This window comes from Nyctibius grandis, chromosome 2 (assembly GCF_013368605.1).
Source record: "Nyctibius grandis isolate bNycGra1 chromosome 2, bNycGra1.pri, whole genome shotgun sequence".
Classification (NCBI taxonomy): Eukaryota; Metazoa; Chordata; class Aves; order Nyctibiiformes; family Nyctibiidae; genus Nyctibius; species Nyctibius grandis.
The window spans coordinates 107,818,480-107,834,034 of record NC_090659.1 but is presented as its reverse complement, the minus strand read 5'-3'; the positions used below and the strand labels follow the sequence as shown (position 1 = coordinate 107,834,034).

At 38.3% G+C, this 15,555-nt stretch overlaps 1 protein-coding gene across 1 annotated transcript in view; it reads left to right on the top strand.

Moving 5' to 3' along the window:
* The first annotated feature begins 9,634 nt into the window (after positions 1–9,634).
* Positions 9,635–15,555, top strand: part of RNF17 (ring finger protein 17) — a 48,291-nt gene continuing 42,370 nt past the window's right edge. Inside the window, 6 exon segments of the mRNA XM_068395325.1 lie at positions 9,635–9,700; positions 10,211–10,299; positions 10,963–11,045; positions 12,405–12,463; positions 13,509–13,564; positions 15,186–15,285. Coding sequence (XP_068251426.1) covers positions 9,635–9,700; positions 10,211–10,299; positions 10,963–11,045; positions 12,405–12,463; positions 13,509–13,564; positions 15,186–15,285 — 453 coding nt within the window.

Below are 15,555 nucleotides of genomic sequence, written 5' to 3'. Positions count from 1 at the left end.
CTCCTAATGATTAGATAGGTGACCGAGGTAAGATGATTACAAATTCAGGTGATCTTGGAGGGAAATCTGCCTGTGAAATTAGGTCCTCCCTTCCCTCTAGTTTACTCTTTCCAATAAGAGCTATTACAGACTGCCAAAGTCGTCTTATTTATTATCAGCCACCTGCAGAATTCTCTGTTGTGAACAAAAAAAAAACGAAACCCCCCCTCTAATTTTAAAGTATTACAGTTGATACTTTATCCTAGGGAGGGAACAGATAGCAATATCCATCAGTCTTTAAATCCCCTTGTTTACTGTACCACTAGACTTTATGTAATGTTGTTTTTCTTCCTGAAATTCGTCTGCCAGTGGTATGAAATGATTGCAATGTAATATCCTAAATGTTTTCATCATGTGTAATTATTTATTTTCATGCCATTCTGAAATCCTGGGCAGATTGCCGATTTGATGATCATGTTTTCCCCCACAAAATACTTAATAGACAGGAGACAAAAGCCTTAGAAGGATCAGAAATAGGAATGTTTACATAACCTGCCACTTGAATCATCAGGAAGCAAATGCTGTATCTTATTAGAAAAACACAAGTTTTTCTTGTCAATAGCTTTTTATTGTTTGCCATAAAACTTTATCAATTAATTACAGTAACAATTACAAACAGAAATTAGAATAAAACAAAGGAAATAAATAAAAAGCCAAGCTGACTGAACTAATTTGTACCATCTTTGCAAAAACTAGCAAAAGGCTAACATGTAATATCAGTTAATGTTATTAATTTAATTGAATGCCTCTAGATCTGCAGTTATATTCATTCAATTTACGGCAATTTGCAGATAAAGTTGCGATGTAGGCCCTAGATTTAAACTGCATGGAGAGAAACCAGTAATAGCATCACAATTCCTTTTGTTTTTTAAAATAAGTAAGATATTATGTGAATCTTTCAAAAGATAATGTTCAGTAAATTTTCATACAGAATTGACAATGCTGAAGCCTGCCATCAGCGCAAATAAAAACACATGACTTCAGGAGCATGGGGACAGACTCTTCAGTACAGCAGCATGAAAAATACACTTTTAGGTACTTTGCTAAAAGAAAGATACCCTACAAATGTGTTCTCTGTGGTCAGATTATTTTATCGTTTGGGTTGAATTAATTCAACTTTGAAAAGTCTGTTGCTAGATGAACATAAAATGAAATCTTTGGATTTTTCCTAGGGACTGAGATTTCGGGCACCCTTGGCACTTCTGCACACTTCTTCAAAGTTTCACTTGTAGTAAACAATTGCAATTTGGTCTTCCCTCAGTTGTGCTTGAAAGCATTAATAAATCCCGACGTGCATGGACAGAATGCAAGAGAACTTGTACAGGATGGAGAGAAAACTCTTCCAGACACATTATTAAATAGCAAAATCATTTGGGCGAGATTCATCTCACTGAGAGGTTGTAATTAGATGTCTCAATCTCAGCTAGTCTTTCTAAGTTCCCTTTATGGTCAATGCAGAAAAATAGGCACTTCTAAGTGTGATTCATCTGTTTTGCTTTAAACACCTCCCTGAGAATGCAACGACTGGTATTTGAAAAGTGCCTGTTACTCTTCACTAATTACAAGAGGGTGGTCAGATGAATCACGTCCAGGTTTCAAAGATCTAGGAATCCACATGCTTATAAACTGACCCTTGAGGTGACCTAGCAAATGCCTCTTATGGTTGCAGACATGATAGTTCTTCATCACAAGTAGCAGAGAGCTGGTATTCTCTACGTCTCTGGGTCCCATGTCATTCTTGTCAGTTTATTCACAAGCAATGGTTAGGCAAGTCAGCTGATTCACAAGTAGGGCTAAACAAGGGCTGAAACTGTGCTCATGGAGTGTTTGCAGGGAACCAGACCCATCTGGAAAACGTTATTCTTCATGGTCATTTCTGCTCAGAATTCTTCTGGCCCTGGCTTTCTTTAGAGGGTGTCAGCTGAGTGACAGGAGGAAGAAGAATAAGTTAGCCAGACACAACATGTTTTCAAACCGTTTCTTGTGATGTCTTTGACAATCTTCCAGGAAGAATACAGTGAAGTCATATTGCTGTTTTGACATCTTCACTTCTTCCCAACCTCACTGAGATAACTGTTATAATGGAGAGCAACATACCTTAACAGTATTCTGTATAAGCTTTGGAACTGCTTTTGAAGCTGTACCTTTCAATAATACTACAAGAAACCTGGAAAATACTATGCTCTTATTAGCCTCAAGAATTACTAAAACTTAGGGGCTCTTATCAGTCCTAAGAAGAGCTTCTACTGCTACATCAGCAGAAAACAAAAAACAAGGTAAATAAAACCAGGTCAAATTTTCAGTACAGTATTTTGGGCAGGGATGAATACACTGTTTATCAAGCTTCTCTCCTTAAGTCTTTTCTTCCCACCTACACTTTCACAAACACCATAGCTCTTTTCTTCTACATTCTCAAGTAATCTCCCTTCAAGTCCACATGCAGAAGCTGCTGAACCAACCTCTCCTACTTAATGACATTCCTCAACTGCAAACTCCATACAGAACCCCATCTGACATGGATGGTTTTTTAAAAGCTCGACAAAAAAAACCAACCAAACAACCAAACAAAAAAACCCACCAACAACGTACACTTCCAAACCAACCTGTAGGCTCTTTCCTGGACTCATTAGCAACTCTAGGATACGAACAACTTGATTTGGGTTTCTAAACATGTGTCCAAGACTCTTGGACCTATGACCTGCTTGGAAAGACTGAAAACAACTGGCCAGGGATGAACTGATCAACTTTGCCTGGAATGTGACTGAGCTCCCCTTTGTAAATACAAGGAAATATACTCTGGGGAATTTCTAGCATTTCTGATTCTATCCTAGTATTTTCCATTAATTTAATTGAAGTCTGCTGGAAAAGTTTGGATTTGTTTTTCTCCTTGTTCCAGCCGCTGCTCTACCGCTCCAATCTGGCTGTGTATGTTGCTCAGTTTAGAAGAACAGGTTTCACATTTTCCATTTAGAACTCCAGTGATTCCTGGAATATATGTGATTTACAGGGAAGACCTTCCACACATTATTTCAGCCTGACAAGTGTGACTGAGGAAATGGATAAAGCAACATGGAGATAAGATCCAGCAAAGCCGTTTCTTCACAGAAGACAAACAGACACTTGGAAATGCTCAAGTTTTTTGTCCCTTGATTAATACATGTCAGAAATATTCATTAAATATTCTCTGAAATGATACAAACTTGAGACATTATAAATATTCACAAACAAGCTCTTATCTGAATTAAATAAGGTGCCAGAATGCCTATCATATTAAATGTAAGCCTATGCTTTAACTGCTCTTCAAGATTCCCCATTGCATTTCATCAGCAAGGCATCAGTCTTTATTGGAAGGATTATATATTCATGTGAAAGAATGTTTTTCCCATTCTCAACTCAAACACTGTCATCTTCACTAAAGTTAATGTAACAGCCAAAATGCTAATTGGGATGTTTTCCCAACCAGGGAATACACTAAACCTCAAAATGTATTTCAGTGATGTTATCAAATAGATGATGTGTAACTACTTAGTCAGTTGTATCATAAATGGATTTAAACCATGTATGAAAAACTATTCACACAGCTGAAATAAGTATATGTGTGTAAAAATTTTATTGTATGTATATTGAATCATCTTGTGCCATGGTTGCATTTAGTTCTCTAAAAAGAGAGGCACTATATCACAGTATTATTCTATAATAGTAACTTTGTATTAGACTTCTATTAGATTCTTGGGGTCAGAATCTATTTGCATGGAAATAAAAGCAAAAATATACATGTCCATACCAGGAGACAATTTGAGAGAAGAGGCCTTATCTCTTACTGTGGCCATAAGTGCATGTTTAGAGCAAACATATAAAAATAAGCCAGCGTGGAATGTTGCTTCCCTTAGTAGACTCTCTTGCTATGAGCATCTAGAGACTAACAGAGCTATAATAGATCATGTGTGCATCATCCTTTTTAACAGTTCTTCTGGTCTAATTCATGGACCATAAAATTGACTGATCATATTTTAATACATTTATAATTCTGTAGGAAGTAATTTTTACTCTTAAATTATGGATTGTTTTCAAAAGTACTTCTTGCTTAATTTGTCTGTCATTTTATCATTTCAACAGGTGCCCTCTGATTCTTATGTTAGAAGGAATTAACAACCACACCTGTCCATGTTCTTAAGGAAAACTCTCTCATATACTATGTTCTTCAGCAACATCCATCCTAAGGGTTATAGGTCATGTAAGCCTTTTCCTACAGAAATCTCTGCATATTTCTAATCATTCACAGTGATTTTTATCTCTACCTTCAAATTCAAAGAACAAAAGTATATGCTCCTGTAAGTGATATGGAGTAATTTTTCCTTATATTTGATTATCAACCTCAATTTTATTCTCAGCATTACATGAATGTACTAAAAAATAGCTTTTTCACCAATAAAAGTTATTAACCACATATTTCAATCATTCTTCCAGAAAAAATCAGAAAGATAGATAAGTACATGAAAGATGAAGCAGTCAGCTATACCAGCCAAGGTAAACAAAAAGACTTTCTGTTCATGATATTTTCTTGTATTTCAAAAGGAAGTGAAACTTAAAATATAGATTTTTTTTTTGGATTCAGCAAAAGCTCTGGGTGTATTAATCCTCATATGCTGTATACATAGCAGCAACACTTTACACTTTCTGAAATAGCAGATGTGCACCCAAAAAATAAACAATACAAAGATCATTTCTGGGAAGAGTAGGTACAAAAGGCATACAATCATAGCTTTCTCTGGGACCACAAACATTGTGTTGCTTGCATTTTTAATATTCTACCTTCTGTAGAGTGTGATAGATTTAAAAGTAAAATACTCACTGTCCTGAGAATATGCCCCACTTGCTTAGCAGTCTCTCTAAATTCAGATTCTCCATTTGTCATTGATGCCATTGCTTTTTCTTTACATATGAATAACATAAAAACCTTAAGACATAGAGTACCTTCTAGTAAAATACTTAAAAGTCTTTCCTAGAATAGTCAGAATTAATTTGATAGTAATTACAATGCCAGGGATTGGAATGGGTGTGCCATGGGGCGGTAATCCTGTTCATCTAAAACAACATCACTTTTATTGGTAAAGCAACAGAATTCAGAACCAAAGGTATGTGATATTCCTCATGGGTATTACAACCCCTAGTAGCTGTCCAACTCTATTGTCTACAGTTTTGGACAAAACATCACAAAACAACCAAAATAGCCAATGGGAATTGATGACCAAGTAACTAACTAGCTCAAGGTCATACAAGGAGTTAGTGGAGGATTATGGTACTAAACTGTCATTTCATCAGTTTCAATATCCAAGCTTATAACCATCAGACAAAGCCTTATTAACCGTAGGAATAATCCATACTCTCCCTTCATCAATCCCCAATTTCAATGCATTATGAAGAATTCTAACTAGCAAATCCTTTAAATGTCTTCTTAAGAAATCATCTATTTTCTATATATTGGTTATAGAAGACAAAGCGGATAGTGGTTTTGTCTTACAGAGAGGTCCAGTAAGAGACACCAAAGCTGAGCAGCCCAGTGGGATGCTGAGATGCTTATGCAGACACACATGCTAAATCATCTTTTCAACAATCTGCTGTGAGGGGAATCTCATTTTATATTTGCATCTTGAACTCCTGAAACTTCATGTACAGGCACTGAAAGAATACTGCTGATCTTTTCACTTTCATCTTGCATAGGTGATTCCAACAAATTTTCTAATAAATTTGGTTCTTAATAAAAGAAGACGATTTGTTGGGAGTACTCTTTATCATGGACCAGATAACTGCATTTATCTCAGCATCGCTCATGGCATACAGTTCATAGCTGTTGACTCAGAAAGACCCCAAAGGAGAACTGAGAGAAGAAATGTCTTCTCTGTCCATTTCAGATGAGGCATTCTGGCTACCTAGAGCCTTTGCATACCAAGTCTCAATGCAGGTCATGAGCCAAATCTCCCTTCAGCGCATTTTTCATATGTAATCTCTAAGGATACAAGAAGAGATGATGCACAATGGGCAAGGCTAACTCACAATCCAACCTCTGGCTGCTATTTCCCTACATACTAAAAAGAGATGGAATTTAAACAAAAAGTACTGTGTTATGCTCACATTAAAAAGCTTATAAGAGGAATTTTAAAGGATGAAAGCTTGATTCAAGCATTAATGGTGTCATAAAAATCACAATAACATTTTAAATTAAATGCTTTTATATCTATGAATTTTCATGTCATATTTTTACTATTAATACACCTCAAGAGACTCCGCAAATTTTTTACACTGTGCTTCAGACAGAAAAAAGATTCTGTAGAGAAAAGAAAGTATTGTGAGTTCAGCACCAATGCCATAGAAATACCTAGGAACAAAATGTCCACCATTATATTTACTGATAGTTTGTTCATTTTAACCAACAGGGTGGGTGAGAAAAAGTATCTGGCATACTTTGCAATTAATTCATTAGTAGAAAATTACACAAATCATAGCTACTGAATATAAGCACCCAGTAACCACTACTATGAGGACACGCTCATGTAAGAACAGCCACTGACTGCATTGTTAAATGCAAGGATTCAAGGCGCTCGGTACGAATTATGAGGGAACTAAATGGTTACCCAACAGCAAACTATAGATCCAGCTCACAGTGTGGCTCCAGAAACACTAGAGGTAACACAAGGGGAGGGTGAACCACACACATGGGACCAGAAAAATGCAAGACCTACGCTTTCAGCAACAGCACGGGTTTAGACCAACCTTAACTGGTCATAAAAATCAGTGATAAAAGCAAGATATTAACTGAAGATGAGTAAGCAATAACTTTTATTTGAATGACTGTTGCCAGCTACTACAGTTGTGAAAATTAACTACTTATAATAATAGAAACTTCACTAAAGAAAATATGAACTGTAGTGTTAGAGCAGAAATTATGCATATTGGGTAATTCTAGAAATCCCTAACATGTACATACTGTCTAACAAAACCCCTGATGATCTTGAAAAGTCTGATCCCTTTTGTAGTATAAGTAACCTAAACCTGGGATACTTCAGAAAGATAATTATAAATATTTTGAGCCAGAATGTGAGTGAGGAGTTGAGGTTAAGTAGAATAGTTCCCTCAGGTATCAGTATCTCTGTCAGACCACCACACCGTTTTGAGATTACTTGTCTATCTCGTGTAAACGTTAGAAACCAGATAATTCAGTTGTCAATGCTACGCAATTAGCATTTCATTGATGAAATCATACTTCCTATACACCTGCACATCCCCTATCTACAAACTTTTCTGAATCATTGCATTTGGCCCTGTCTGCAGTAACACAGCAAGGTCACCTTTCTTCTCTAAACACACTTGCAGCCCCTCACATAACGTTTAGGAGAAAACTATTTTTCTACTTACCATGTAATCACATGGTCATACCACAGAAAAAAATCCAACAGCGATTACGTACCAAATTACCAAGACAGACATTTGCAGAATCTCTTATCTAAATGACAAAAAAACCCCAAACAAACAAACAAACAGAAAAACAAACAAACAAACAAACAAACAAAACAAAAAAACACCAAAAAAAACACAAAAAAAAAACCAAAAAAACCAGACACTAGCGAGTTTTAGGGCATTTAGTCACCAGATTTTGAAAGCAGAAAGTCTTGCTGAGAAAGGGCAAGATACAGACGATGAGAAAGGAGAATGCATTTGAAGAAATAACAACTGCTACATGTTCCTGGCTGGAAAGATGATCTAAACAATATATATATGTATTTGACTATAATTTTTAAATACAACTACAGTGTTCACACCAACGACAACAGTCTGTTCGGTATTATCTTTCTAGTACCGTGTACTTTCTATCACAGACAAAGCTAGTGAGGTGGCCGAGATCCCACTGGTGGGAGCAGAAGCCGGCAGGCCGAGCGAGCCCGCCCAGGGTGATTCCATGCCGCCATCTTGTGGTCACCCACCTTGGAAACGCCGCCTTGTACATCACCCGCATTTTAAACACTACCGTATACAGTTATGAAACATCAGTAATGTTCTCTAGATAGCGAATGGCACAGACAGAAGGTGTTTCTTCTTTTCTGGGAAATTACTGTTGTCTTTTCAGGAAAAATAAACGAAGTTGCTGGTTTTGTGTTCAGATTTTCAGAGTGGTAGGAGCGCAAAACTGAAGGGGTGCATGTTTATTCTGTCATGTATAGGCTGGCAGAGCTACAAACAAACGTAATATATGCATCATACATAACATATATATCTTTTATAATTTTTTGTAAAGGCATAGAGAACTGAATCTGTAGCTGTGTACGTTTTTACAAATTCACAAGCAGAAAATTATGAGTATTTGTTGCTATTGTTCACTTATATATTAAATGGAGTTAAGCTGAAATAAAAGCAAGGATGAGCCGTCTTCTCACCAAAGAGCTAATTTGGCCTAATTAGGCTTCTCATCAAAGAGCTAGTTAGGCTATTTTTTAGACAACTTTGTACGCTGCTGGTTTAAAATTGCGTTCAGACCTCTAACCAAGGCAATCCTTCCTACCATTTCCCTTTCTCTGCTACATCCACAACAGGTCTGCCATCACCCACCCTACATTTTACCCCTCAGCCATTATTCGCTTTGTTCTTAAGTAGTGTTTATAAGAGTTAATTTTTAAGTGGGAATTAACATAGGATACAGAAGATCAAGACAAAATTTTGGGTGCACAAGCCTTTCCTCACCTTTGAAACAGAGGAAGCAATTTCCAAAGCTAAATACAAGCTGAGAAAATTCCTGAGATTTTAACTTCATTGCAAAAACTGGTTGGAGAATCTGAGAGAAAAGACAACTGGTATTTACACAGGAGAAGGTGGATTAGCTCTTATTGGACAGAAAGATGCCTAATTTGTTGGCTGTGGAGCATGGGGTAGCTGAAGGTGGGGCAATGTTAATGTGCCATAGAACCAGTGTCTAACTTGAGTCTCTTTAATTAATGTCAAGGAGAAATAAGAATTTCAGTTCCCTCTTGGAAAGCTGGCCTAGTTCATGATTTGGCAAATGTCTATATGTTGCAGGGTAAAATCAGTGTGTTTTTAAATTTTAAAATTTAACTGTATTTTACTAGTCGTGATTTAAACAGAAATCTGAGGAGTATCATGCTACATTTATGACAGCCAAAACAGGAGCGGTAAAACACCGCAAAAACATCTCTTAACTTGTACTGCAACTAATGCGAATGCATGTTGTATAAAGCAACCCCAAAGCATGGAATTAACGGCTTCCAGGCCAGGAACCGCCCCATCTTCAAAGCAGGACCTCTGCTTTGCGCCGGGGGCGGGCAGGGCTCAGCCGAGGCAGCGCCCCGCCGCTCGCTGCAGCCCCTCCCGCCTCACGGCACCAACATGGTGGCGAAGGCCGCCCGCGCGGGCTGCAGAAACCACCACCCTCACCCCTCCCCCCTCGCCGTGATTGGCTGCGATGGGAACACGAGCCGACGAAGCGCTCGGTGATTGGTGGTTGGGGCGGCCGTTGTGGCGCGTGGCAGAGTCCTCGTAGTTCGTTCGGTCTGAGGTGGGTCCGGTCCCGGGCGGTCTCGGTAGGTTCATGCTGCCGCCGCTTCACCGGCGGCCTCGTGGCACCGGCACCGGTACCGGCAGCGGCGCTCTGGGAGTGGGCTGGGAGGAAAGAGCACCTCTCCTGTCGAGTAGGGGAAGGAAAAAAAAAGGGGGGGAGGTGAAGATGCTGCGTACAAGCAAATACAGAAGGGAAAACAAATGGGTAGATAGCGGGGCTTAAGGAAAGGAGTCCGAGCAGATCGCAAACGGAGTGTGAACCTGCAGTATTGAGATACTGCGGGAAAGAGAAATAATTATCTTGAGGATGTATGATCAGGAGGGAGGTCTGAAGACCAGTAGTGGTGTCTCCTGCTGTGTCTGGTAGCGGTCACGTTAGGGCTGGAGTAGCGTATCTAGTGGAGTAGCTGGGCAGTGCAAAACAGGCCAGTGTTGTGCTGCATTTAAAAGATTTGCTTTTCAAAGAAAAAAATAGGTGTATGTTTTATGTGAATTTTGTGTCTTTTTCATTTTACTCTTTGCCAAGTGATGTAAGTAACCTGTAGTGTTTGCTCAAGTGATGAAATGTGTATATTGTAGGGAATGTGTCACTTTTTTTTTTTTTAAGTCAGGCACCATCATAAGCAGAAAGAAAGAGTTCCCCTTGGTGGATGACGGTAATGAAGAGCTTAACAGAAGGAAGATGAAGGCTATAAGGTACGTGAATTTTGAGGTTACTCTAGTGGCTTTATTATTCTTAAGTTCTGTTAGTGTAATTATCAGGAAATAGTATTGAGGAAATTTAGAAAATAATGTTTGTATTCTGCAGTGTTGCAAGTGAGTCCATTTTTATGTGTTATGTATGTGCGTAAAACAGTTTGTGGAAAGTTTTAGCATTTGGAGGTTTGGGGAAGAAAAACTTTTTAAATGCATCTTGGGATGTTGTCAAATACTGAGTTATTGGGCTACCAATATCTCCTATTGATCTGTATGTATATTTTAGAAGTAAATAAATCACTGTTGATCTATTCGATATACTATTAGTTAAATAACTATAGAATGAATGTGATTAAAATCCATTATATAACAGTCCATTAATGCTAGTTCTCGTTACCTTGAATGCTGGTTCTGCATAGCTAAAAGCTCTAGCACCTTTATGGATGATGAATTCAGTATCATAGAGGTAAATTGCTTATTCTCCAGTTAAAAGAGAGTAACAAAATTTTTGTGTGCGTGATGTGTGTTTTATTACCTGCAGCTTCTTCTACATAATGTCATTTGGTAAAAAGCTGGCAGGCTAGCTCTAAGAGAGCTGGAAGTTAGAATTCATGTTTGGTTGATATCCCTAATGATCTTAAACCTTTACTTTTACTTCTGAAGGCAATGTCTTGAGATACTAGAAGAGGATTTTACAGAACCAAATCAGAGAAAAAGTGTTTTGTGTCATATGTCAAAAGCTCTGAGTATGAAAGGTAAGGCTTTTGGACCTTAACTTTTATTTTCAGCAATTCTGTGGTGTGCAGTATTCACTGTTAATTTATATTTTATATGATCTGTTAAAGGCAATAGATGGGCTGCCAGATTTGATTAACAAATTGTTTATTTACTATATTTCCAGTACTCAGTAAGAATTACCAATACTTTTCTTTTCCCTTCTTGCTGTTTTTCTTGACAAAGCTTCTGAAGAGTTTGTTTTAAAAGAGACCTCATTTTGCTGGGACTTTCTGCTTGACTATCTTTTTTCCAAGAGTTATAAAATTGTGTTGAGTACATAGTATTTACAGACGCTTTATAAAACAATTCTTTTTCCTGTACTATAGGTACACATTTTGAATGTATGTTTTCTTTTGCCTTCCCTTTCATGTGTTTATCCTCTCCTGAATGTAGTAGCAACCTAATATAGCTAATCATGCAGATAATACACTAATCATTAAATGCAAGTAAGTTTTTGTAATTCCAAGATAACTTCCATATCTATTTATCCGGACTTCTGTTCCTAGTTTTCAAATTCTGTCATTACAAAAGTTGATGTCCAAATTCCTGTTGACTTGATGAATACTGTGTATGAACTGCCAATGTGCCCAGGTGGCCAAGAAGGCCAACAGCATCCTGGCTTGTATCAGAAATAGTGTGGCCAGCAGGACTAGGGAAGTAGCAGGACTAGGGAAGTGATCATCCCCCTGTACTTGGCACTGGTGAGGCCGCACCTCAAATACTGTGTTCAGTTTTGGGACCCTCACTATAAGAAAGACATCAAGGTGCTGGAGAGAGTCCAAAGAAGGGCAACAAAGCTGGTGAAGGGTCTAGAGCACAAGTCTTATGAGGAGCAGCTGAGGGAACTGGGGTTGGTTAGTCTGGAGAAAAAGAGGCTGAGGAGAGGAGACCTTATCGCTCTCTACAACTACCTGAAAGGAGGTTGTAGCGAGGAGGGTGTCAGTCTCTTCTCCCAAGTAACAGGTGATAGGACGAGAGGAAACGGCCTCAACTTGTGCCAGGGGAGGTTTAGACTGGATATCAGGAAAAGTTTCTCCACAGAAAGGGTTATGAAGCACTGGAACAGGCTGCCCAGGGAAGTGGTGGAGTCACCATCCCTGGAGGTATTTAAAAGATGTGTAGATGTGGTGCTTAGGGACATGGTTTAGTGGTGGACTTGGCAATGCTAGGTTAATGGCTGCACTCGATCTTAAAGGTCTTTTCCAACCTAAGTGATTTGGTGTAGAAGACTACTCCAGTGACCACATAGTCCTGTTTGTCTCATTGATTAAGATGCCCTCCAGTTAACAACATTTTCAGTCGAGTGTTTCCTGTGCTTGCTTTTACAGCGTTGTGTGATGATGTGAAGGATGAAGACACTGACTTACTTGGTTTCTTTTCTACAGAAGTAAGTTGGTCTAAAGCTTTCTGTTCAGTAGTTACGGTGGTGATCTGAAATAGTGATATTACAGGATCTTTTGCATTTTCATTGAAAGTGATTAAAGCGAGCTCAGGTCCCCTCTGAGTTAAGGACCTGCACTTTATAACCACCTGCTGCCCAGCACGTCTTTGCTAGCATTTCTTATTGTGCAATGTAGTGTGCATCCGATGTCCAAAGTCTGGTTTTAGGAAAGCTTAGTTTACAGTTCTCATTAGTGCCCCATGTTGCCAATTCCATTCCACCCTCTCGTCTGCACATAATGTGCAAGAAAGCAACTGGTGCATGTGTACTTTAAAAAAAAATTAAAAAATTAAAAAAAAAAACCACCAAAAACTTTCCCGGTCAGCTCCCAAATAAAAGAACTTAAAAGATTTTTTTAAGAAACAACTGTAGTGTGTAACTTACGAATATATTCCTGTTTCTGCATCTTAAAAAAAAAAAAAATTCTCTGCTTGTGAATCTTTTCTGTGTTACAACATAATAATGCCATTTGTTTCACAGAAATCAATATTTTGGACAAACATTAAGTGCTTTTTTTAATTTTTAATTTATGCAAAAGATAGGATGTGGCCATTCTGTTTTTTCCAAGATGAAATTCAGATTTAGCCTTTATTGCAAAATACAGATAAGTCTTTGGAATTAAGCCCTGTCATTAAACTTTATTGAGAAAATAAGTTGTAATCAGGTTCACTAATGCAATATGTTAGAAGTTTTGCATAATAGCAGGGAAAAATACTAAGAGCAAACAGGAAATCAGCATTCCTTTGACTAGGAACTTCTCATTTACCACAAAGATATGCTGATGGCTACAGAACTTCGGCTTGGAAGCTGTTTTCTTACACCTCTGGTTGCTCAATTCAATAGCACTTGCTTTGAAGCTTGGTCTCATTGAAATGGCAGGGGGGAGGGAGGTGGATATTGAAGGTCAAAACGGGCGTATAGCATGTTTTCTACTGGGACTTGGATTTAACCCTGTATTTGAATTTGCTTTCCTTTTTCCCTCTGAATTTAGACCAAAACTGATTTTAAACTTGGGCTGTGCAGTGGCAATTCACAAAGGCTACCAAGGTAAACCTTTATTAACTCAATGCTTTTTATGTGTTAGGATGCCAGGCTGGGGGAGGACTTGACTGAGCAAGCATTTCCAGCTGCTTTTCTTGGGCTGATTTTTCTTTTATTTTTCTTTGATGTGTTCTTTAAACTTTCTGATGTGTTCTCAGTATAGGTCTCTAGTACTGTGGGAACACAACTTGCTTGACACTTGAGTACAAATAACATTTTGTTGAAAGGCAACAAGAAGCAAATTGGTTTGATTTGAAAATGTTTGGAACTGGAAATTTTAAACACTGGGGTAACTCCCTGGTAAGGGTTCAGAGGGACAGTAGAGAACTGCTGAAATACCAGGCTGTGGTGGGAAGGACTGTGTCACTGAAGTGCCTCCATCCCCCCACCCCCCTGCTGCTCCCACTAGACCTTCTGCTTAGATAACCAGTCACAGCTATGAAGATTAGATGCCAGCAATGTTCTGTGGTATTGTCATATCTAAATTACATTAACTTACTTATTTATCTAGCCTGCGTGAACTTGAAGGAAGTCTTAAAGTGGGTGTCTTCACCCCCCACTGCCATTGCGGTGGAGATTCACGTTGATACAAATGAGAATAGACCCAGATAATTCTTACAGATGTGTTACATAAGGCATCTGTTCTATACAGATCTGTTCTGTAAGGGAGGTATAGGAAATTTATCTTCTGAAATTGGTGCATGTAACGTGCATCGCTAACCTTGCCCAAAGTAAAATACAAACTCAAGATTTCACGTATGGCTGTCAGTCTCTGCAGCAGTGTTCTCCAAGTCCTCTCACAGTCCATCAGAAACAACAAACCAAGCACAGGAAGAAAACACAGTGCTTCCTTCCACTAGTTAGGTTGATTTATGCAGACTTTTTTTGTGGGAGTCTTGACAGCTGTTTAGTTCCAGAAGAGCAGGGGTGCGTGACCATACAATGGAATTTAAAAGCCTTCCTAACAGGTTCTCAGTGGATGGTTTTAGTATAATCTGTCATGTATTCTAAAGATTTTAACTGCCTTATCAATTTCTGATGGGATATCTTAGGGAAAATAATTGGGCAACAAATGAAAAATGAATCCTGGAATGTTAATAGTGATGCACTTCACTCTCATTAAGGATAAAAATAGCTACCACCTACTAAGGTTTTGTTCAGCCTTGCCAAAATTGTCAGATGAAAAATAGTTACTGCAGATGAATTTTGAGATGATGCTAGCAGAAAGGACACTTTTTTAGGAGGTATCTGTAGGATATCATAGTGTGAATTATGAGGAAAAACTTCTTTACTTTGAGGGTGACAGAGCACTGGAACAGGCTGACCAGGGAGGTTGTGGAGTCTCCTTCTCTGGAGTTGTTCAAAACCCGCCTGGACAAGACCCTGTAAACATGCTCTAGGGGAACCTGCTTTGGCAGGGAGTTGGACTAGATGATCTCCAGAGGTCCCTTCCAACCTTAACGATTCTGTGAATTTTACTGTTTTAAAAATAGGTATATGTTTTAAAAATGTGTATATGTATTTAATGACAGATTTTGAAATACTCAAATTGTATCTAAAGTATTTGTGGGAAGTTTGATGTTTTAAGGAAAAAAACTACACATTTAAATAAAGTTTTGTTTTGTAGGCTCTTCAGTCACAATACTGAAAAGAAAAATGTTCAGCACCCAGTTTGTTCAACTTGTGGGCTGAGGGACGAACCAGCTCTAGCTATGTCTGCAGACATGGTGTGTTAATATGGAATTTCCTTATATTCTCACTTATTATTTTTGTATATGCATAGTTAATACTGCACTTCTTAAAACACAAAAACTTCCAAGCTTAATAGTTATGTGCTGCTCTTCCATCTTATCATAGAATTGATGTACAGCTAATAAAATAACTTGACAGAATGAATGCAGCTCAAACCCAGCCAGATCATAGCTGAGGAGCGCTAGTGTATTCAGCTGGCTATGGAACTATGTATTCTGAATTGAGCTTTTTCAAAAAAAACGCCT